Source organism: Pollicipes pollicipes, unplaced genomic scaffold (genome assembly GCF_011947565.3).
Source record: "Pollicipes pollicipes isolate AB1234 unplaced genomic scaffold, Ppol_2.1 Scaffold_5724;HRSCAF=6776_pilon_pilon_pilon, whole genome shotgun sequence".
Lineage (NCBI taxonomy): Eukaryota > Metazoa > Arthropoda > Thecostraca > Pollicipedomorpha > Pollicipedidae > Pollicipes > Pollicipes pollicipes.
The window spans coordinates 4,447,467-4,472,116 of NW_023596746.1; the positions used below are offsets into that span (position 1 = coordinate 4,447,467).

General features: G+C 49.5%; 2 protein-coding genes across 2 annotated transcripts; both read left to right on the forward strand.

The window, feature by feature from the left end:
* Window positions 1-449: 449 nt before the first annotated feature.
* LOC119102351 (chymotrypsinogen A-like) lies at window positions 450-9,447 on the forward strand. Its single transcript, XM_037225721.1, has 5 exons — window positions 450-532; window positions 793-933; window positions 1,717-1,736; window positions 8,385-8,419; window positions 8,713-9,447. Exons 1-5 carry the CDS (start codon window positions 450-452, stop codon window positions 9,445-9,447), a joined length of 1,014 nt encoding a protein of 337 aa, XP_037081616.1.
* Window positions 9,448-19,897: 10,450 nt separating this feature from the next.
* LOC119103366 (ribosomal protein L36) lies at window positions 19,898-24,404 on the forward strand. The gene is made up of 3 exons (XM_037226877.1): window positions 19,898-19,975; window positions 22,336-22,492; window positions 24,151-24,404. Exons 2-3 carry the CDS (start codon window positions 22,343-22,345, stop codon window positions 24,379-24,381), a joined length of 381 nt encoding a protein of 126 aa, XP_037082772.1. The 5' UTR covers window positions 19,898-19,975; window positions 22,336-22,342; the 3' UTR covers window positions 24,382-24,404.
* Window positions 24,405-24,650: the final 246 nt, after the last annotated feature.

Below are 24,650 nucleotides of genomic sequence, written 5' to 3' on the forward strand. Positions count from 1 at the left end.
AAGGTTCATAACTCAGCATGAAAACTTTGGGCTTATCATGCAGAACACAATTAACTAGAACGACGCTACTCCACAACCATGTTGTCCCATATGTCTTATCCTGTGACACACAGTCCATGAAATGGGCACATTTGGGGCAGAAAAAGGAGAAAATAATAAGCATGTGGGGACTGCAAAAGTACTGTCAGCATAAACGTACCTTTTCGGTCCCTACGATACAAGCAGGGGGGATGTCGGCATAGTGTTTATGAACGTGGCGGTAATGTCATTACGTGCTGCTATACCTTTAAGCCGATTTTTTTTTGTAGCGTTCAGCTCTTGCCTTCCTTGCCGTGATGTCCTCTCCCCTCCCCGAACACCATTCACCCTGACCCACGTTGAAATACGGATCGTGAGTGGTGTGCCATTGGTCTCTATGTGAGCCTGTCTCGGTCCGGTGCAGGGTTTAGATGCAGAGCACGGCGTCGGTCATGCTCTCCTCGATCCATGTCAGCGCCGATGTGACGCGTGCAAACACGTCCGGAATGTTGGGGTTAGCGCAAGGGTTGCCCAGCGATGTGAGCCCGATGAGCGTGTAGCGGTCGGAGACGGACGTCACCAGCGGGCCGCCGCTGTCGCCGTTGCAGACGCCCTTGCCGCCGGAGGGGAGCCCACCGGCGCAGATCATGCTTTCACGCGCAAGGCTGCCCCAGATCTAGATGCCCCAGTAACGTCCTGCGGGTGTTGCAGGATTTGGACGACCGAGTAGCGGATCTCGCCGTCCGGCACACTGATCCGGTGGTCGCCGAGCAGCACCTGGATCTGGGAGGCAGATGCTCCGGCCGTGCAGTGCGCCGCCGTCAGCACGTACCGGTTGTTGATGACGCTGTCGCCGCAGAAGGTGCGCGTGCCACCGGGGCGCACCAGGCCGGCCTGCCACGGGTACTCGTTGACGTCGGTCTCAGTGCCGTCTACGACCCTGCTGCGCCGGTCGACCTGGCCTCAGCAGGGGCCATAAGAACTGCTAGTGGTGGAGCCAAAAGAACTAGCGGCTCGCGGGTCAGCACGGAGTCGTAAGGTGGCACGGTCGGACATCTCGCTCAGCGTCCGCCGCAAGGGTAGGGGAGTTGCTGCACCGTCAGAGGCCGGCTCCAGTGGCAGAGGTGCTTCCTCCAGCTCTTTACTTGGTAGCAGGGACGCTGTCCTCACCGTTTCCTGACGTGACAGCCGAGGCCTGCAGCTCGACGGCTGGAAGCAGAGGTGCCCCCTCCAGCTCTTAACTTGGTAGTAAGGACGCCGTCCTCACCGTTTCCTGACGTGGCAGACGAGGCCTGCTGCTCGACGGCAGGAAGCAGTGGTGCTCCCTCCAGCTCTTTACTTGGTAGCAGGGACGCCGTCCTTACCGTTTCTTGACGTGGCAGCCGAGGCCTGCAACTCGACGGCTGGAAGCAGAGGTGCTCTCCAGCTCTGAGGTAACGATTTGAGCGGTAAGGGGGCTGCAGTCAGGTGTAGGTGCGCTCCGTCGGGGGACACGTCTACTGGTACTGGCTTTCCCCGCTGAGAGGCTAGGGCGAGTGAGACGCCCAGGACCAAATATCACGTCAGGACGAGGGTGTTCAGGACTGGTCGGCGATCCTTGCAGCGATTCAGTCAGCTTATCTGCCCCTCCAACCGAGCACAGGCGTCAGGCGACGCGCCCTGTGTACTGTCCCCGTTGACAGCTCCCACGTGCGGCAGCCAGAGTTATTACGGTGAAGGTTGGCGGCTCAGCTGGTGCGTTGTTCACGTTCCGGGTAAAAGGCATCCATAACGGCGTCCAAGCCAGGTGTGGGCAGCCATGCATCTTCTCAATTGTCGTGGATTGTGGCGGGAAGGTCATGCCAAGATCAGAGGGGGGGGGGGGGGGGGGCAGGTGTCATGCAATGTCAGACTCGCCAATAGCTTTGCCTTTCATTATGGTCGTTACGTCGGCTGTGTTTTCCGAATCGCCCCACGTGTGGGATGACGAGCCAGGTCATCGAGGAGACAGCAGCTGTGCATATATTTGCAAGCTAATATCGCATTTCAGCCTGGTAAAAGCGGACTCTACTCAAGTTATCAGGCAACAGTTCGTCGGTGTTCGCCAGGCAGTCACCCGTGAAGTGAAGTTGATGGGGGGGATGTCGGCATCCTAACATGAATAACATGCATTTCGTGGCTCAACGCGGGTAAATAGTGTGGTGGTTGAGCTGCGCCTCTCTGTGCGTTGAGCTTAAACTTGCATACCGAACAAATTTGCTTCAGGCGATAACCAAATGGCAGCATCTTATTTGCCACGTACCTTCGGTGAACGGAAATGTGCTGGGACAAAGTTCAGGTAGCTCTATGCTATGCACTCTACGCTATGCTATGTGGTTTTTACGATGTTGATCTAATATGATTGTCCGTCGCTATGGTTACTGTATGTTTATGTTATATATGCTAATGTTGCCGATTTACCTAGTTCACCAGCCACCTCTCTAAACTGCACTGGACACAATTGCTTCGTGCGGTAAATGACATATTTGCATCCTACCATGTACGGCGAACGGAGTTATGTTTGGGCAAACTCCAGGTTACTCTGGTGCCAAAGGCTCCATTCTTTTTTATATAGCTTTCACTGACAGAGAATGTTACCACTTTTGTTAGTGGCAGGGTAGTGGCCGAGTTATCCAACCAAATTACCGGGTGTTAACGACACACTTACCACTCAGGTACTACACGGGACTGGTCTCTCCTACAGCCTCCCTGCTGCGTTTACAACACTTATACCAGGCTCGCACGACCCCTCCTTAGTTTCACAAACTAGCTCTGCATCTCCTCCTTAGTTTCACCAACCAGGGGGCAAACCTCCCCAGCACCATCCACGTACCACTCTGTCAACAAGAGCGTGCGAATCTGTTACCTGCACCGCGCCATTCCACTGTCTCTCCACTAGGCTCGCTCATGCGTCAGCTTTAAATTTTATAGGAACGAGCAAACATCAGATAATATTGCTTTTTATCACGCGAAAAGGGCACCTAAGCGGAAGCTTTCGTATGCCAAATCAGCGAAGAAATCAGGCAGACAGGACTGCATGTAACAGTCAGGTTAACAGCTTGATCAGAACACGGTAAAGTAGCTGCAGCGTCAGACACGTTAAACGACACAGCGGCTCTTCAGTGGCACAGTGGCACTTCAGTCACACAGCATCAAATGATAACTGCGAGCCAGCAGGCGATGTGGCCACCAGACACGACTCTCTGTGTTCTGACATCTCCAGCGTACTCGGGTTCAGAACGATTTTATCGCGAGAAGTCAATGACGCTGTCAGGGAACCACGTTCCCCATGATGCAGCGCGAGGGACCGCAGGCACCGCATGGACGCTGACAGATCAAGACCGCGGTCGTACGCAATCACACTCTGTCATCATCACAATACAACAACCTGCGACTGCCTTCGGATTCAAGACTCTCAGGTTGTTTCCAACCAACCGCTTTCACATATTGCAGTGCGCAGCAAGACGGAAGTGTCGGTCGGGCCGCCTCTGTGATGTGGAGGACATGTTTCAGAACAAATCAGATCAGCTTCTTCAGGTGTGCGCCGCTACCTTTTTGGAAGGACTCATACACCGGCACTGTTAGCGTCAGGATCACCTCACCGAAGCACACCGTCGTAGCCGCAGTCGTTCCCTCCACAATAAGCCGGAATGAAAAAGATATGGGTCGGGATGCAAGTTCTCAACGTAATTATTTCACAAAGTTGATAGTTCGTGAAACAAAAATAAATTGCTTAACTTGGCAAATATACATTTTCCTTGATTTTGAGCATAAAGCGCATGTCGGCCACATTTTTCCCTCCTACAAACATCATTTCAGGTCAAATGGTTTCACCAATATCTGGAAAGTGACTACACCCAGAGACGTGCTTACACCAATGACATATATCGTGCGCATGATTCTTATGCAAGGACTATTATGCTAAGGGTGCTTTTCCGCAGATGGGGAACTGTCAGAGTCACCGACCGAGCAACCGGGAAACGTGTTTGCAGAACACCCGTTCGTGAAAGAAGCGCCGACAGTCTTGAAACAGCCGGTCTCGGACGGAGTGGCGGGTGAAACCTGCACGTGGCGGATGTCATCAATCTGCACGGGAGTGATCTCGAATCAAATGTCTTGTATAAGTGAAGTGATGTTGGTGATATCTTTGGAGATGTTAAATGTGTCAGGACATGGGCGACCTTATTCCTCCGTCTTTAAGCAGACACCCAACAAACTGGATGCAGCACTTTGCCACAACCCTGTATATATATATATATATATATATATATATATATATATATATATATATATATATGGTTTGGAGATAGAGGGGATGAGGGAGACGGCAAGTTTGCCGCGAAGGCAGTTCGAACTCTGAGGAAGCTCCGTTATTAGCCTGGGACGAATGATGGGAGAACGACATTGATGGTTAGACCGTCGTTGGCCGGGCCAAGACTAGGGGTCTCTGACCATGGCTTAGTGTGTAAGGCTCGTATTTCCCTAAGATGCCCGTCGAGGGACGGATTGACCTTCTGGGGCGCTTTGTCCTCTGGGTGTACCATTCTAGGTAAATTCGTACTGACTTTGAAAGCACAGACCATATTACCTTGCCAAAAACGAGCGCAGATGGCATTTGTGCGGAAGCCAAAAACAGGATTTTTGGCAATGTACGAAACTTACAGGAACAATACGGATCTCAGTGCTTCTGTACAAGCTTCCAGAAGAACCCACTTGGGAGCGACCAGTACCGGGAGTCTCTTGTACCGGCTCTGCACGCACAAGTATGTCCATCGGCCGTGGGAACCCAGCAGCAAGCTCCAGTGAAATGCTGTCAATGTCAGTCAATGCTCATAATCGTTGCTAGCTATGCTTAGCTTTATGCTCAGCTTGTTGGATCAACAAGCCAGTAGCAGGGATTCGTACACTGAAGGAACTATGCGAACAGGTGGCGAGCGTGTCAACAATCCTTCGGCTTGTAGATTTGGTTTACGGCATACGCATGATATTGCATGGCAAGACTCAACACCGAAGACCAGCATGTAGTCACCATGCTTTTTTAAAGTCCTGTTTACGATGCTGACAGAACATGCCCGTCAATATGTGCGCTATAAAAACGATCGTAAAGATAGATACAAAAAATATCCGTGCCAATGGGACTGAATACTGCATTTTGAGCACCTAAATTATTTTCTTCTGATGCTGGTTGCTGGCTGCTGCTGACTGGAATCTTTATCGTATCGAGGGCTGGAGCGGCTTGCTGTCTTGTCCGAAGAACTGAGCTGCAGGTAGTGTGTGGGTGTTGCGGAGGAGGAGGCCCAAGAAACTTCAAATGAATACGACCCCACACCCCTAGCACCCATCACACCTTTGTTTTTAAACATTGTCGTAATGACGCTTTAAAGGCCTCTGATACTGATAAATATGCTTTTAGTTTATTGTCATGCGGTCAAAGCGCCTAAACAGCCAAATGTTGTCACGCGTCGCTTAGTCTTGGTCTTTACCGACCGCGAATAGTGGTGACAATCATGACTCTCAAGGAAGATGCTTTACCTAAAGTGCTGTGCGTTTTGCTTGATGCTGAGAACGTTGACGCTTATGGACGTCGATCTATGCTCTTCCTCAGCGTTACTGACCAGTGGTGAGCAAGCTGGGGTCTGGTGCATAGGAAAGCTCGCGTGTATGTGTAGATGAGAGCTTCTCTCGCCACCTGGCATGCCGCAAATACCACAGGAAACTGCTGTCTGATGACCCAAGTGGAGCTGGCTTTTGTTAAGCTGCGATGCGGTATTAGCTCGCAAAACCACAGCCGATTCCGGACATACTATGCCGTCATATAGTTCAAGTAATTTGGAAAACACAGGAGACATAACCAAGATAGCATAAGCCAAACAATTCATGCGAGTGTACATTGAATGACACAAATGTGTCGTGAAGACGAACCTCCTGTACAAGACATGAGTGTTCATGTCTGGCTGGTGCACAAAACTTCATCGGTAATTTGGAACGCAGTTGCATCTCCAGCATTTCGTAAAATTAGAAGTACGCTTATGCATAACGCTACATGGAAAGCATCGACTGGCAAAACCAGTTTGCTTTCGTTATACTTAACCCGCGCCCAGCCGGGGAAAAGTTCACTTCTTCCTACCTTTTTTCGACCACAGGTCAAAAACAACCCTCGTAGCGACACAAAATTTTATCACCTGATCATCTATCGATGCAGCATCTTTTATGCGTATTTCAAGTTTTAATCTAGCAAAATCACTTACCTAGGTCAGGTCAAAGAGGTCAATCGCTAAAATTATTCCCACACATAACTTTTTATAATTTACCATTGTTTAAACTTGGTGTAGTAATAGAACATGACAGTGCCCACAATTTGCATATTTCAGATTTTTCGGAAAATGTGAGGTCATTGACCTGAAGTCAGGCCATTTTTCGCTATTCGCTCATATTCGCTGTAATGCAAGCTTGTACGATTTTTTATGTAATTCTGGTGTTGTGCAGGAGGAAGAGAGTAGTAACTTACATGCACAACCATCATATGACCACAGAGGACGCAACTTCTTTCTATAGCTACCTTCCGTAAAGCGCGTGCTGAGCTCAACATAGGCGGTTTTCCTTGGTAATTTTGGGCGCAGAATTCGAATAAACCCCTGAAAACATTTTTAGATATGATTGCAATGCATAATGAAGTCACAATAGGTCATCCAAGGTCAGTTGCCTATGTTGCCAATAACGGAGAGACCAGATGAACGAATGCGCCGCGTGTAACCACCCCCTTGCCGTGTTGGTGAAGCCGAGGACGTCTGATTTCATGTACCAACATACCTGCTTTCAGTTTGTTACAAATACATTGCCAAGCGTCGAAGTGACTACGCATAATGTGCACAACAGCTATGCGATCTTCAGTACTTATAGATGTCAAATACACTATTTCTGACCACAAAAAGTATAGTACCGGTCACATGGACGGGGTTAGCGCTTAAAAAATTGTCACTGCATGGGTTGTAAATCTGACCTTAGTTGACCTCATATGACCTCTAGGTCACCCTGAAGTAGTAATATGATGTCTGAAATGTGTTTTCCTACAGCTACATCTAATAAAATAAACTTAGTCAGAAGCACATTGTCAAGAAAAATATCGTTCTCGTGGGCTCCTGGTAGATCAATTCTGAGTGATGAGCTGATTTGACCTGGCCCGTGTAGGGTGACAGGAATATCCGGAATGGACTCCCCACAGCCTTAACGCTTATTTCCGTGCTCTCGTGCATCTTGACGCCTTAACATAAGTTTTACCTGCATCCATCAAAACGGCAGTTTTTGACCTTTCGTGGCTTTTGGTAATCTCACATTTGACACAAGGTCACAAATCTCGGGTGCGTGGTTCGTGATTTGACGAGACGTTCAAAACGGTATCTTTGTTTTCTCATACGCTGTCTGTAAGTTGGACATCACAGGGGAAGGTCAATCTTCCCCCTCCCCGGCCCGGCGCGCTTGTCTCAGACCCCCGGCCGGGCACGGGTTAGGTTTCGGTTCCGGTCTTTTCGTCACAACGTGCGCAATAAAAACGAAAGATGATTCCCCACACCTAGGTTCAATACCACCAAACATGTGTTTCTGCGGAACATAATGACTGGTGCAGCGGCCACCCTAGAAACCACACCCTGTATGACCTCTAATTCCCCGGACATGAGAGCACTGTCAGCGATGTCGATGCACCGGATACGACATCGGACACCTGTGCACACCTGTGCTCGGCTGAAGGGGCATATAAGCTGATTGCAACGCTGCACGGATCACCAACCAGCCATGAACACCCTCGTCCTGACGTGGTGTTTGGTCGTGGGTGGCTCCCTCGCCGTGCCCTCTCAGCGGGGGAAGCAACTAGTGGCAGAAATGTCCCGCGACGGTGGGCGTCTAGATGAGAGCGCGTCACTCCTGTCGCTTGAAGCGTTGAACGGGAACGATTTTTCACGTGGTCCTTTAGCCTTTGATCCACAAATCGTGCCTGCCAAGTCAGAAGAGAGGCTGGAGGCGGCGGCTTTGTTGCTAAGTGTAAAGCGGGGGGCAAACGGGCTGAGTCTGAAGCGGGGAGTACACGGGGTGAGTCTAAAGCGGGGGGTGAACGAGATGAAACTAAATGGCGAGCTTAACGGGAGGTCTCGCCGTAACGTCTTGCGACTTCCTCCTGGTCGGTATTATATTGCATCTCCTCGTTACCCCAGAAATTATCGTAATAACATCAATATCGTCTACATAACCCTGCGAGGCAGTCAGAACCAGGCCATCCGCATCCGCTGCCCCGACGTCGATATAGAGAGAAGGAGATTCTGTGCGGCTGACTGGCTTGCTATAAATAGGGTCAGGTACTGCGGAACAGGCAGAATCCGCCAGCAAAGCAGTACCTCGCTGAGGATTCGGTTTAGGACGAACCGCCGCGTTACACGCCGAGGCTTCATCTGCTTCATCACCGTGCCCGCCGTCGCTACAACGGCGCCGCCGATGACAACGACGCAACCGACGACAACGCAGCCAACGACGACGACGCGGCCGACGACAACGCAGCCAACGACGACGACGCGGCCGACGACAACGCAGCCAACGACGACGACGCGGCCGACGACAACGCAGCCAACGAACACGACGCGGCCGACGACGACGACGATGCCGTCCACCAGTTCCTGCTGCGGCCAGGCCAACCGGCGCAGCAGGGTCGTGGGCGGCACCGAGACCGACGTCAACGAGTACCCGTGGCAGGCCGGCCTGGTGCGCCCCGGTGGCACGCGCACCTTCTGCGGCGGCAGCGTCATCAATAGCCGGTACGTGCTGACGGCGGCGCACTGCACGGCCGGAGCATCTGCCTCCCAGATCCAGGTGCTGCTCGGCGACCACCGGATCAGTGTGCCGGACGGCGAGACCCGGTACCCGGTCGTCCAGATCCTGCAGCACCCGCAGTTTGTTAGTGCCAGTACCGGGTACGACTTCTCACTGCTGCGCCTGGACCGCACCATCGTCTACGACAGCCGGGTGGCTCCCGTCTGCCTGCCGCAGGCCGGCCAGACGTACGCCGGCGTCACGGCCGTGGCCACCGGCTTCGGCCGCGTTGGGGCCAACATGCCGCAGGCCGACATGCTCCTCGAGGTCGAGCTGCCCGTCTTGACGCAGACGCGCTGTACGCAGATCTGGGGCAGCCTTGTGCGTGAAAGCATGATCTGCGCCGGTGGGCTCCCCTCCGGCGGCAAGGGCGTCTGCAACGGCGACAGCGGCGGCCCGCTGGTGACGTCCGTCTCCGACCGCTACACGCTCATCGGGCTCACATCGCTGGGCAGCCCTTGCGCTAACCCCAACACTCCGGACGTGTTTGCACGCGTCACATCGGCGCTGACATGGATCGAGGAGAGCACGACCGACGCCGTGCTCTGCATCTAAACCCCGCACAGGACCGAGACAGGCTCACATGGAGACCAAAGGCACGCCAAGCACGATCCGTATTTCAACGTGGGTCGAGGCGAGGGATCACGAAAAGGGGTCACAACAAGGGGTCGCGGCGGATGGTGACCAGGGAGGGGAGAGGACATCACGGCACGGAAGGCAAGAACTGAACGTTACAAAAAAGCACTTGAACAACATAAAGGCACGTCAATGGACAACATTCACATTCTTTGGCACCATGCTGGCATTCGGTCTGTTCGTATTTTTATTTATGCCGTGGGTATTTTGCGCAGCCCCACATATGCGCATTACCTTTTTCTCTTTGCAAGTATGACCATTCCATGGATTGTTTGCTATGTCTATGTGAGGACATATGGGACAAAATTGCTGTGACATTATGGTGTTCCAATGGATACTGTTTTGTGTGGGATATGTTCTACTGTCTTTTAAATACAGTTCCTTCTCGAGCACGTTTCCAAATATCGGACGCTTTCAGAACGCCTCCGAACGAAAGCGGACTGACGAGCTTCCACGTATATTTCAGCTGGAAGCATCGCATTCCTGTGCCCATTTCAAACGTCGATGATGATTGCGGTTTTAGGGCGCGCCGACTTTTGGGGCCATTTTGCGTCCACATTTCAAACGTCAAAAGGCTTCGAAAATGTTTTGTAGTTTCATTTATCCAGGTAAACCAAAATATCCACGTACGAAAAAGCAGCCTTCCAGTCGCTGACAAAAAAAAAACTGACAACCGTTTTGGTTTTGTTTGACCGATACATTGTGCACTAAAACCGATGGAAGGAAAGCATCACTATCGCAATTGCATACCCGTTTCCCAGAAGGGCGTACTGCGGCCAAAACCTAGTGTGACTATTGCGGCGTATTTTGTCTTCGACAAAGGAAGGAAATAATGCAATAAGACCACCCTATGGCACACAATTACGACGCCAGGCTGCCTGAGGATTGACTTTTCAAGCTAACCTTCCTAGACAGACATCAAATTTGGTAGCAAATCTGAACTTCATGCAAGTTTGGATAAACACAAACAAAAGGCATGGAATGTCGTAATGGCTTTCAATATAGCCATTCAATTTTACACAGGAATACTACCAGTTTTCGTTTCACCTCAGAAATATGCTTACTTCATCAGTGCGCACTGTCAAATGCACAGCGCACCCATAAAAGCCTCTCGTGTATGGGAAGACCTAAGCATTACAAAATCAATTAACCGGCAGGACTGGAGTTGGGACAGCCCTCTCCAACTCCTTCGTGTACTGCCGTTCAGGTCGGCACCAGGTCAGTGACTGACCAGATCGAAAAGCAGGATGTATGCTTCGCTGCTGTTGGCGCGGTGCATAAGGATGGGCTGGCCTCTGGAATCGTTGCACTCATACCGGACTTCAAAACAGGTGTGTATACGGTTATCGTGTGGTAGCCCAAGCACACCACACCAGAATGGTGTGTCACACCGAAGACGCTGTACTTGCGGTCTCCCGACACGGCAAAGTATGGTGTTAAGTCCAGACTACCGGAGTAGCAGTCCGCAGTGACATTGAGCTCATTTCCGTTCTGATCCAGCTGCAGCAAGAGTAGTTTCAGGTGCGCCACGAAGATACGTGGGAGCCGCTGAATCGTGAATCTCTCGGAGCCCTTTTGATGCTCCTGGCACATGGAGCACGTCGCTTTTTATTTTCCGTCAAGCAGCTCTTCTTTGGTAAGGCCAAAGCAGCCATGCAAACACGCCTGGCCCGTCATGGGTGTGATCAGCAGGTTCAGGTCCCAGAGCGGGTCAAACGCCACAAACGCGTGGCCGCCATGGGCGCAGTAACTATGTTTTAGTTGGGTGAACGGCCAAAATGGGCCTTTATGATTATTAGTGGGCACTATGCAAGCCGGAACGGACCTTTTACAGCAAATAATGGGAACTCTACGGATCAGAATGGCCCCATAGCATCAGAATGGGCTTCCTTCAGGACGAAATAAGCCCTCCATAGTCAATAATGAGCCCTCTACAGCTTAGAACGGATGCACGACAGCCCAGACTGGGACCTCTATGGGTCATGATAGACCCTCGTTAGGTTAGAGTGGGCCCTTTACAGGCCAGAATAGCCTCTACACAGCCAATAATGGCTCATCCACAGGCCGGAATGGTCCCTCCATAGTCAATTATAGGCATTCTGCCGGTCAGAATTGACTCTATGCAGGCTCAGGAATGCCTTCTTTTGGTCAGAATGGATCCTAGATAGACTAGAATGAGCCCTCGACATGCCGGAATGAGCCCTGCACAGGCCCTTCAAGTTGAGGGCCACTGTTCCCTCCGCCGGTCTTCAAATTGGGGGAGGGAGGCAAGCTGTCCTTAGCGCCCCTCCCCTCCTCCCAGGTTCCTGCATCCTTCTTGGCCGCACACCGTTCACCGTAGCGTAGACTTATGCTTTTCGACAAACATATCAACAGACTTCACTTTCTTCAGGAACAGGAAACGCTTACAGGCCTCCAGCGGTTCTGGCTAATACTAACACTGTCATCGATGTGGGTGGGTTAGGGTTTGGGTTGGGTGTTGATACGGTCCACGTCATCGCAGAAGCTCTCCAGCAGGTTTGTGAGGAACTCTTGCGTGTCCTGCGGCTGATAGCCCATGAATCGGGCCGTACATCGCTGACATTGTATCTTCAATGAGGAGGTGGTCAGCAGCCAGTTAGCCCTATAGGTCCGTCAGCTACGCTATGGGCCTCGCATTAGCTTGGTAAATGTTGTGATGTCAGCACCTTTCATGGCGGAGGTGGCCGTGTTCATGTCTCCCGAGCGTCTTGTGGGATGTAATCATGCAGGGTGGGGGTGTTGCTCAAACGTTGCCGGGCCGCATTCATGAAGCACGTATTACCGATGCTCCGGAGTCCCGTAAAGCCGAGCAGCCGTGTCGCGGGCCGCGCCTCACCGCCTTCTTCGCCCGCGCTAATGATCTCCGAGTGGCTCGACGAGTAGACGGCCGGGCCCGGGCATGCGACCGGACGGAGCTGCTCTCAGCTCCTCCGTTCAGTACGCGCCCGCTCGGCTTGTTGCTTCCCCTTCCACTCGTTCCGGATGCTGCCCAGCTGCTCAGTGGGCTTCCTCAGCTCGGCCTGCAGCTCCGGAAGGCGACACCCTGAGCCTGGCTTCATCGGGCTGTCATGCAGACCTGGGAGGTGGTGACGATCCGTCAGAGAGTATCTGGAGGGCTCACACTCAGGGGTCACGAGCTAGGCGTTCCAGCAAGCGGGCTAATGATGTTTTTGGCTGCCTCCGGATGTGATGCCCAGCTTACCAGTCTGTTTGCCTTGGGCGTACGCCACTGATGCGCGCTGACAGGCACCTTGTGGGAACTAGTTGTGACGAGCACGGAGGCAGCATTGCCACGGATGACGGCGTTTGATAGCCGCTGCCAGAGCCAGCCAGACTCAAGTTGATCTCCAGATGTGTTGACAAGCCGCGACCCCAACTCTCTCTGATACATGCCTTAGTGGCCAGACCGCAGGCGCCCCCAGTCTCAAACACAACGGGTTCGGACTGAAGTCTGTTTGTGTGTGTGTGTGTGTGTGTGTGTGTGTGTGTGTGTGTGTGTGTGTGTGTGTGTGTGTGTGTGTGTGTGTGTGTGTGTGTGCGTGCGTGCGTGCGTGCGTGTGCGTGTGTGTGTGTGTGTGTGTGTGTGTGTGTGTGTGTGTGTGTGTGTGTGTGTGTGTGTGTGTGTGTGTGTGTGTGTGTGTGTGTGGTGTGTGTGTGTGTGTGTGGTATGTGTGTGTGTGTGGTGTGTGTGTGTGTGTGTGTGTGTGTGGTGTGTGTGTGTGTGTGTGTGGTGTGTGTGGTGTGTGAGAGAAGAGAGGGAGAGAGAGAGAGAGAGAGAGAGAGAGAGAGAGAGAGAGAGAGAGAGAGAGAGAAGAGAGAGAGAGAGAGAGAGAGAGAAGAGAGAGAGAGAGAGAGAGAGAGAGAGAGAGAGAGAGAGAGAGAGAGAGAGAGAGAGAGAGAGAGAGAGAGAGAGAGAGAGAGAGAGAGAGAGAGAGAGAGAGAGGAGAGAGAGAGAGAGAGAGGAGAGAGAGAGAGAGAGAGAGAGAGAGAGAGAGAGAGAGAGAGAGAGAGAGAGAGAGAGAGAGAGAGAGAGGAGAGAGAGAGAGAGAGAGAGAGAAGGAGAGAGAGAGAGAGAGAGAGAGAGAGAGAGAGAGAGAGAGAGAGAGGAGAGAGAGAGAGAGAGAGAGAGAGAGAGGAGAGAGAGAGAGAGAGAGAGAGAGAAGAGAGAGAGAGAGAGAGAGAGAAGAGAGAGAGAGAGAGAGGAGGAGAGAGAGAGAGAGAGAGAGGAGATATATAATATATATATATCATCTATAGTGAATCTTAAGTGACGCCTGCTTAAATATCTTTAAATACAGAACATCCATTTTCAGCGATCGAGCAAATGATTCAACATGTGGATCTCCCTATACCGTCTTTCAAAGCAGTTCGTTCGCAAACGTGCGCGTCATTTTAGCACCATTTCCCAGGACAGAAATTGAATGTTAGCGTTCCTAGCCTCAACATGCAGACAAATCCAGGGGTTTCTTGTGTGTACAGCAAATAATTACAGCAATTTCCCAAGAGTAGTGACCTGTCAAGAGGTGCTCGGTAAAAACCCGTCCAATTTCTTCGAATTCACGAGAACGTGGCTATAGTGTAGCCAACTCGACTATTGTTCTGAAGTACGTGATCTCTTCAGGATGCATTTTCTGCTTGTTCAGTCTTAAGAAGGTTTCCAAACATGAGCCGGCTGGAAACTGAACTGTACGTAACGAACAGAAAGCTCGACCCGAACAGAACATATACTTGTGAGCACGGGTATCAATTTCTAAAAATGATGGGGGGGGGCCAGAGTATATACATATATGATACATGTGGATATGTATATATATATATATATATATATATATATATATATATATAAACATTGGTTGTCGAAGACATCTGGGGCTTCGTTATTTATGATCTTCCTAAATGTGCTTTCAATCTTGCGCATTTAGTGCCTGCTTTTCTAGGCATTTGGGACGCGCAGGCTCAAGCATTCCGATGCGATTTGTTTCACTAATTAATGCTGCAAAACAATGAACGTTCTCAGACAAGCATGGGATAGCTTTGTTCACTTTTTCAGCAGTTTCGACCCACTCTATCCAATACCAACAAGGTCCCTCATTTCTTTCCGGGCGAGGGGTCCCTTGAGAAAATCACTAGGTGGCACATATTGTTCCCGGTCAAGTGCTGCAGGCCCTATCCGATCCACCGCGGGTTGCCTTCTGGCTATCGTTCTGGCAACTCGGACGGGACCACCTGGTCGATCCGGAGGCCGTAGAGGAATGCATTATAACACATGGTCCCCTCCCTGACGTGAAAAGCCTTCTGATCGTCGCAGTTGGCCTCGGATCCCCGCAGGGACCGTCAGTCACATAACGACATCCCTGAGAGCCACATGCCTAATTATTGGAACATAAACTCCAGCTCGGCTTAACGGGCCCATGCTGGAATTGGGTTGGAGGGCCCATCGTTCGGTACTGGTGGCCTTGACTGGCATCCTTACAGACCCTTGCAAACCCGGTGCCCCCTGTTGTGCGCTGTGGGTCCCTGACAGATACAGGGGCCCCGACCAGCGTAAATCTCTGGCCCCGGCCTTGTAGCTGAATGGGAAGTGGGCCCTCAGGCCCATGCCGACACGGAGCAGACTGCGTGGTACTGGTAATGCCTGACCGCTTCTTAGGCCCATATCGACTCAGGGGGTCCGCGATAGGCAAAAAGTGCTCTATCATGTGAGGGCCCGTCCCCACATGCCGAGTCCCCTGAATAACACTTAAACCATCCCTTCGTGCCCAAAGGCCTCCAATTGGGCACTTGGTCGTCGGCTCCGGTGGGCGCTCCAGGCTCTTCGGGCCTCCTCAAACACTGCCTCTAGCCGAATCCGGGCTCCTTGCCAATACAGGGCCACCTGTTAGGCGCTGTGGGGCCCCGACAGACGCTAGGGCCCCAGCCAATATTAATCGTTGGCACCTGCTTTGTACCTGCTTGGGACTGGGCCCCTCGGTCCATGCCGACACGGAGCCTAACTGTGCGTTATTGGTGGTGGCTAACCGATATATAGGCCCTTATAGACTCAGGTGGCCCTTGATCAGCGCACAGGGCGCTCTGACTGGCACTGGAGTGCCCGGCCCTGTGGCCCGAGCCCCTGAATACGATCTGCGGCCGACCTTTCGGGCCTTCGAGTCAGGTCCTTAATCCTGTGTGAAAAGGGGTCCAAGATAGGTGCGATAGAGCACGGAATGGGCCATCGCAATCGGGTGCGTTTTTGGCGCCACGTCACACGTGGCACGTGTACACGTGTTGACAAGTTGAAATGGGCCGTTTTTGACGCGTTTTTACGTTCACCGTTATATCTCGGCGCACAAAGCAGGTAGAAGCCTGAATGTTGTTCCCCAACATTCACCATTGAAGCAACTATCTTTAAATCGAGCAAAGACGTTACATGAATTGCAATGTCGCACGTGCTGCGTGTAACGCGTGCACGAGCCAGCAGCATGGGCGTAGGAACAGGGGGACCAGGGGGGGGGGGGGCTATGCCGGGCTTTTTTCAAGCTGGGAGGCCAGCAGTGTTAACCGGACCCCCACTTTTCAGACTAAGGTTGTGTTTCACTTACTTTTGCACTACATTTAACTTACATGCCGATTTACTTAGTTCACCAGCCATCTTCCCCAAGACGCTTCATTTTTTCGGTTGCTCATTGGCCACCACTTAGTGTTGCAGCTGCAGGGCCGACGCCGCGCGGCCTATGGAGACTGCAACGTCGGGTATCGAGGCATTGATGCCATGACTTGCGAGCGCGCATGTTCAAGCCATGCTACATAGTTTTTATCAGCGATCAATTCTGACTGAATCTTAAACATTTTCAGACGAACATGGATTAGCTATGCTAATACAAATTTGGGACCCTCATTTCATCTACAATCTACGTCCAGGGAGTCCTCAATATATCTGGAGAACACAAAAAAACAACATGAAACCGGTGTGTATGTGACAATTATTGGACCCCTGCAGCGATCAGGGATGTTGTTGTTTCAGTGAGGGCTTTTGTGCTGATCCAGGGCCAACTGTGCGGGTCAGAAGGCCTACCGTGTCAGGGAGGGGAACAATTTGTTATGAGATATCCTTCCAATGACCTCCGGATCGATCATGAGATCTCGCCCCGTGTCACCACAATGACAGCCAGAAGGCACTTTGCGATAGGACGGAATGGCCCTTCAGCCCTTAACCTGAAACGTTAATGTGCTCCGGGTGCTCTACTCAAGGGCCCTTGCCTGGAAGGAAATAAGGGGTCTCAATTTTGTTGAGTAGAGTGGTAGCCTCATTACTGTTGAATAGAGTGCATTGAGATGAGTTAAAAAAAAACGAACAAGGCCATCCCATGCTTGCCTGAGAACGCTCATTTTTCGGAATGGATTAGTAAAACAAATTACATCGACATGTCTGAACATGCCCGCCTGCAGCCTAGAGTGCAAGGACAGTGATGGCCTGGGATGCAGCTTCCGTAAAACCGAACGGCATCGGCCGCTGCAAGTGTCACCAGGCGGCGGGCGCCGTGGTAATAAGTCTTCTGGACAGATTAATAGTTACACATACACGAAAAAAAGAGATTTTACCTCTCCTCTTCCAATTCCCCGCCAGACTCCAGCATCGCTTTATGGTGCTTTAAGTGCCAATCCATTCCTATCATCAGTCTAAAAATCACGCACGTGAAATATGCGCCCAGAATGTCTTCTAAATGCAAGATTTGATGTCCTGACGCGTTCCAAAGTACTCCTTTCAAGAACGTCATCATTTTCGAACACCCGTTGGCCACGGCTTAGTATTTGCTGTTGGGCCGACGCTGAGCGGCCTCGGCAGACTACAACGCTTGGCGTCGAGGTTTCCGTTGCTAAGATTTGCGCGTGCACGTGCTCAAAATTATGTCACATAACTGGTATCACTAATCCATGCAAGTGCCTAAAGGTTATTATTTCAAAAGTGTCATCATTTTCGTCCACCGATAAGCCACAGCTAAACGTTAGCCACCAGACTAACGTTTCGCGAACTATGCAGACTGCGACGCCTGGAGTGGAGGTTTTTGTTAAGATTTGCGAGCGCGCATGTTAAAAAACCACGTTACGTGAATTGTATCACTTACCGATTCTGACTGGACGTTGAGCACCTCCAACCAAACAAGGCTTGATCATATCAATACACACCGTTGACTTCTCGATCTACGATCAAATTTGTATATCCAAGTTTGGATCAGACATATCGATCTACAGCGTGCCTTCGTCATGTCCTTAATGTCTATAAATCCCAGATAAAAATTCAGGCACAGCTTCTTAACTCTATCGTCTCAGAAAGAGTCCACAAAGCAATTGTAAATTAAAGGCGCCGGTGATTTATTTCATGCGGTCGTTCAACGCCTGATTTTTGCCGTTTATTAACTTCAAAATACAAACAGAGTTGATCTCACGGTAGCTCCTGTTTTCTGTTCTGGTTGTAAAGTAAAAATAGCAAACAAACGAAGAAAACCGTGTCCCTTGTTAACACGTAGCTGTATCTGGGGATTATTTTAGAGGGGTGAGATCACAATAAGAACGGCGTTTTTCAACACCGTGTTCCTCCTTGGCAAGGCTCTGGCTACGCCACAGCCTACACACAAAAGCAGACCAAGTCGCCCACGTTGAATGATGGGCAATAAAATGTCCGTTGGGGGAATGCATACCTAAGGCAGGCAGCTTCCCGGAGGTTTTTTTCTGCGATGGCGTGATGCAAGGGAAGATAACTCGGAAAAAGATACTGTTGCAGATGCTGTACATATGTTTTACAGACCAATTAGTAGTGATGTTGATCCAGAAATATGCAACAAGGCGCTCATACGGTCAGCTCGCGGTCAGTCATGCCGGAGACAGCCGGTCCAGGGCAGAGGCCGCAGACGGCGGACGGTAGCAGGGCCTACGTAAGGAATATATGACAGAAGGGTCTTCATTCTGTGGCTTGATTCTTAAAGGATAATGTCCAGTTGTATGGCTTTTGTCACACTGCTCTGACAGTTGCAAGGCTTCAAATTTGTTTCCGTCTAAAATGCTGCGACATGTCATATCTCTTGAAAATCAGCCAGCAAAATGAAGGCACATACCAAATTTATCGCACTGTGAGCCATCCATTCGTTTTCAAAATTCCCGCCAGCCTATGTCCAGGCCGTATTTCCACATTTATCCTGTGGAGGCAGATGCCTCCTCAGTAACCCGGAATGCCTACCCGCGATTGGAATTTCGCCTCCCTAGGAAAGACAATGTTGAAATGTACGAATAAATCTACGAAGCTGGACAGCCTTATTTACCGAATGACATTGACGAGTCGAACAGGAAAGATTGTGCACCAGTGGGGTGCAGCTCTAGGTGCATGTCGAGCAAAACAGCCATGGCATTTGAATAAAGAACGACAACGACCTCCATTTCAAATACCGCCCCCCTCCCCTCCCCCCGGTCATCGGGCTTGCTTTTACAGAAAAAAGTTCCTGAAGCACACCCTGAGCTTGGCCTTCCCCCACTTTTTGAAGCGTTCCTACGCATGTGGCCGGCAAGATAGATTTGGCCATGACCGGCCGTCTTTTACTCCTCGATACAATGCAATGCTGTTTAATACAACGGCAGTGTGTGCTGCTATCATTCAAAAGGCTGACAGTTGATAGAAGGGACGAAAATCACCGGCCACACCCCACGACCATTCTCTCACCCCATGGAACAGATTCGGCTGTGTTGCAGATAGCGTGGCGAAATGCGTCATCTGCCGGCGGCCGCCAGAGGCTGTCAGTACCGCGCGCGGCCGGCGGCCGTCTTTTTCAAACTTTACGTGATAATCTGGCAACCTGGGCACCTAGAACCGTGATTCCAACTGCAAATGATACATAATGAAAATTTTCCAATTTTACATCAGCGCAGTGAAGCTAGCGCGCAAGCGCTTGAGTTTCATATTGGGAAGATGTGCCTGAACAGTGAACTTTGCACATACTCAGCCAGCGATTTTACCGTGGGCTCAAAGAATCGCATGTAGCCGAAAATTGCTGCCCATTCAACGGTGCATTTAACTGTGGCTTGCAGTTTAAACCACGCCAGCCTTTTTTACATCAGCTTGTATTTGATGGCTGCTCGCGTTTCGCCTGCTCCAGCACATAATAGTACTGCTGCGCTGTAACTGAAACCACTGCGTCAGGCTGTGGAAAGAACCTACTACCAAATTAGCTTTATTGATGTGTCTCATCTGGATTGCATACTTACATGGGCGTCAAGTTATCATACTTTGGGTGGTTTTAGCTCAATTTTTCTTATCAATGTACCTATTTAATTTATTTCATCGGCAAAAGTCGTTGTAAGTCCATTTTATCTCAAATACGGTTTTTAATATTTCTGCACACGGCAACGCCCTTTACAGTGTGTGGCTTCCTGTGTTTGCAGCGAAGCTATATATCAGGTAGGAATTCAAGTTTCAGTCGGCGTTTCTTACAGGCTTCAACTTGGTTAAGTATTTTTCCTTGTTACCCTGACGGATGCAGCATTATTGGGATTCTGTTACGGCTGGTGTTATGAATAAATGCGCTGTTTACCACGAGTGAGCCTAATATGGCGCGGGTTAGACATTGCGGGAAAGCCTTCGTGTCTCAAACTCCCCGAAGAAATCAGACTAACGATTTGTTGAAAATGTTGACGCGTCTACGACGTTGTCTGGACTTTGAATTCTACTGATTCCCTTAGCTTTGATTTTATTTGGTAATTTGGTTATCCTTTGAATGATCAAGGGTTTGTTATAACAAGTAGTGGGCAATTATTGAGGCCCTTTACAATGAGCTAGTTTCATTCTATTTTAGTGTCACATATTTGTATTATGTCAAGGGTGAATGCACTTCATTGTGCTTTTTATTCAGTGATGTAGAAACTTATGCTCTGTGTGGACAATTTTTGGTCATCGATGGTGAAAGATTGCAACTTATGGATGGCATGATCTACCTGTGTTAACCACACACTGTTAATGCCAAGGCATTAAAGGCTACTATGTCACTTGCCTGGTCTTGCTCTTGCAATGATGCCCATGAAGTGGTAGGCAGTCTGGGGCTAGTCAACAATAAATCCATCTTATGATCTGGGTGCCTGTGTTTCATCAGCACATTGAGTCTTGTATGCAATACCAGGACAGGAATGCTCTAAGGAGTATTTTCACCTGGAATCACCTTTGCAACATGATAGTTCTAGAATGTGTTCTCTATGCTGAGATTGGTAGTAGCCTCCCTGGGGTCTGGGTATGCTGACATAGCACACGCATGTACCAAAATTTGTTAATAATATCTCCGCTATGCCTGACATGTGCAGCGTGTTTTTGCTGTTTGATTTCTGAGTTTGTATTTTGTACATTTTTTAATAACCTAAGTGCATATTGGGTTAAAAAAGATATAATATTGGTAGATGGTTGCAATGTCCCCTAAGCAAAGTGTTCTTGTCATGGGAGGGCTTGTGTACCACTTTAAGCACTCTTGCTGTGATGTGCTGTTGAGGTTATAAAATAATGGTACCGTACTTGATAACTGTTTTGTGTTCAGGTGGGTGCAAGTTGCATGTGTGCAATATTTGGTCAATTGATTAGGAATATTTTGCAGACAGGATTGTAAATAAATGTCACAGTCCTGCTAGTGCATGACATTTGTGGTTAGACACTGTTATTTTAGAAATGAAATGCTGACTGTATGTGTGTGATATGCTGTGGGCTCATTTTCCTGTGTTTTTCTGTGGTACAGCCTGTCACTCTCATCAATATTTTTTCTGGTGGTTGTCATAGGTGACACTGCCTTCCTTTCACTGGTAGAAGAATCATTAAACATGAGCATAGTGTGATGTTTGCTTGTAAAAAGACAGGAACAAATCAGAACTTGCACTCAAGTGGCTGTTGTTTTTAAGTGACAGTAGGCTGTGAAATTCCATTTTGATGTGGAGTGGTCAGAGCAGCCTTTACAGCTGGGCATAGAAATGGTTTGATAAATCATTGTACATTAGAAGGTATCAGTACATATGCTGTGGCTCTCAACCACATGAAAAAGCATTATATATGAAGTTGTGTTACAATGCCAAATTTTGTGTGGTAGTGTCATCTGAGTTCTTAGCATTCATAATGTTCATTCAGCTGAGTGGTTGTATGTAATACTACCTGATGGTATAGGGCTATGTAGCTGTGCTTCTAGTTGTGGATATCCCTGTGACTGTAGCTATTTGCAATACCATTAATTTTAGGGACTTTTATAACAATTTTTGGACAGCACAAACCTTTGTCACACTGTATGCTGTTAAGCTTTTTTTCTAAGAACTGCTTTTGACTCATGTTTTCCTGTACACAACTATGGCTAAATTCTCCCTGCCTCTCTCAGCTGATGAACTCTCCTTTTCTTGTTCATTCTCTACACCTGCCCTTTGCTTTAACAACTGTAGTATCTTGTCATATGTTGGTGGTACACAATTATGCTTCCAAATATGTCTTCATCCATTATTAAAGATATTTTACAGTCACAGCACATCAACAGAAGGTTGTAGGAAGGGACAACACTGCTATGGTGGGAGTAGTAGCTATGGAGGGTGTCAAGTCCGGCTAGCATTCAGCAGTTTCATCGCCCCCTCTGCAGATATTCCTGCAGGTGACTTGATGCATAATGACCTGTTGTTTCATTCTCCATGAAAATATTGTGTGACGGAAACATGAATACTGGGGTGAATTAGGTGCCCTGTTCACCTGTTGAACTTGGCTGTGCTGGCTTTCCTGTCTGCTTCGGACTTATAACATGCCATTTCCAGGAACACAATGGCCAAGAAACCAGGGAAGTCGGACAAGGGCGGGAGTCGTAAGAAGCCCAAGGCTCAGGTGGCGCCTTACAGCATTGCCATTGGTCTCAAGAAGGGATTCCCAGTCACCAAGAAGACACTCAAGCCCAGGCCTGCCTCGTCAAAGGGTGTATGTAGTTCTCTTGCTAGGCTTTTCTCCAAACCATGCTTGGTTGATGTTAGTAGAGGGCACTGACAGGATTTGAATTTTGCTTGGATTTGAATTTTGCTTGTGATCTGACATGGTCAGGACTCCATAATTGTTGTGCTTTGTGTCTTGATGGTGCTATGACTTGTGCCCTCAATTAGCTTGCAGCTTAAAAATCAGAATGGTCTAGTTGAAGAAGCTAATAGGTTGTATTTGTATGTAACAGATGGCATGTGCAATCCTGGAAAGTATTCTTCCTGAAGAAGTGAACTCAGCTGCTGAAATATTGCAACCAATGCACATGGCTCACTACAGTGCAATATGCTAAAGTTTTGCATTGTTGAAAGAACCATAACCTTATAATCTCACCCTATTAGGTCCATGCCCATGCTGACAGACTGAAATTATTGCTTTGTAAAGTGTTTGGGAGATGAAAAGTGTCATGTGGTCAAGGAGTAGTGATGGCCATCCACAAATTTGTGTGTCTCAGTGATCTAAATGTCACCCTCTGTCCCTTCTTACTCTTCTGCTCTGTCCCATGAACCCCCTTCCCTCCATGCACAGCATAATTTCTGAGCATGCATCTCCTACCATTTCTGTATGTTAAGCTTCACATTGCTCTGGAAAGAGGGTTTGGCTCAATACTCAAAGCAACTGGAGAATGATTGATATGGAATGAATTAAGAGCTTCAGAATATGTTGACATGTGATGGATGTCATAAATACCATGCCACATCAACTCTTTTTCTGAATCACAGCAGTGTTGTCTGATCATTTTCTATGTTGTGATATCTTGTCAGTGATCAAACTGGTATGGAAAATGGTTGAAAATTGAAGTGCTGAATCTGTGTATCCTTGTAATGTAATTTTTGTGGTATGTCAATGTATTTTTGTACTGATGGTTATTAGTGGGAGGTGATTCATGCATGCTTTGTTACATGCCACATGTTTGTAATTTTTGCCTGAAGGCATTTGCAATTTCAACACCATAGCTGTCCCAGATGAATTCAGCCTGAGCAAAACTTATGATCTGCTGAACACTCTACATGGTATCATACTGAATCTTAGCTGCTCGGATCCGAAAGAACGGCAAAGGCTAGCCGGATGACAATTGTTCCTGATAACCACTGGTGCCTTTATGGTCAGGCCAACTTATTATGCTTGCTATCTGTTGTAAATTTGCGATGATTGGCCAAAGGTGAAATGGTTGTTGGATGAATCTTATGGTGTCACCAGGTTTAAAGCTAGGATATTTTCATGAATTCACTTGTTTGATTCAACTTGAGTTGTACCCTATGAGGCAAACATTAGGTATGGAATATTCAAATCCTCCACATGTTGTGCTTTTGGCATTGTTTTTGGAGGGGTTTAGGGCATTTGCCAATTGATGTGCGGTATGTGTTGTTGCTCTTTTCATCGTCGAATTTTCGCACGGGTGACAGCGGCGGTTTAAAGCCACTTCTGCCTTCCTGACGCATGGATTGAAATGATGGTTTCGAAGACATTCGTTATAAAATGTGTCGTTATGGTTCCCGTTTCTTCAGCCCCCCCCCCCCCCCTCCCACCCCAAATACCGGTTATTATTCAGCATCAACGATTTATGTGCTGTTCCGCTTACTCGTGTCCTCTGTCCCGTACAGAAAATCACCAAGCACAACAAGTTCATCCGGGATCTCGTGCGCGAGGTGGTCGGCTTCTCGCCGTACGAGAAGCGCGCCATGGAGCTGCTGAGGATCTCGCGCGACAAGCGGGCACTCAAGTTCCTCAAGAAGAAGCTGGGCGGCCACATCCGCGGCAAGAGGAAGCGTGAGGAGCTGGGCCAGGTGCTGGTGCAGCAGAGGAAGGCGGCTGCTGCTCACGGCGATCACTGAGGGCAATACACACGGCGACGACATCCGACTGTTTGAAGGCCGGCTGGGGAGGGGCGGGGAGAGAGACGCGAGTCACCGCCGTGGTGCGGGCTCATCGGGGACAGCAGATGTTCGATGCCGGGTGGGGAGTCGTGCGGCTTGGTGTTTGGAGCGGTGCGTCATGCGCGAACGGTTGTCCGCACAGGTCTCAGAAAGTCACGCCCGGTTTCCATCACAGGTTGCATGTTTCAGCCAGCCCTCCTGAAATAATTCAGTGCTAGTGCCGTTCA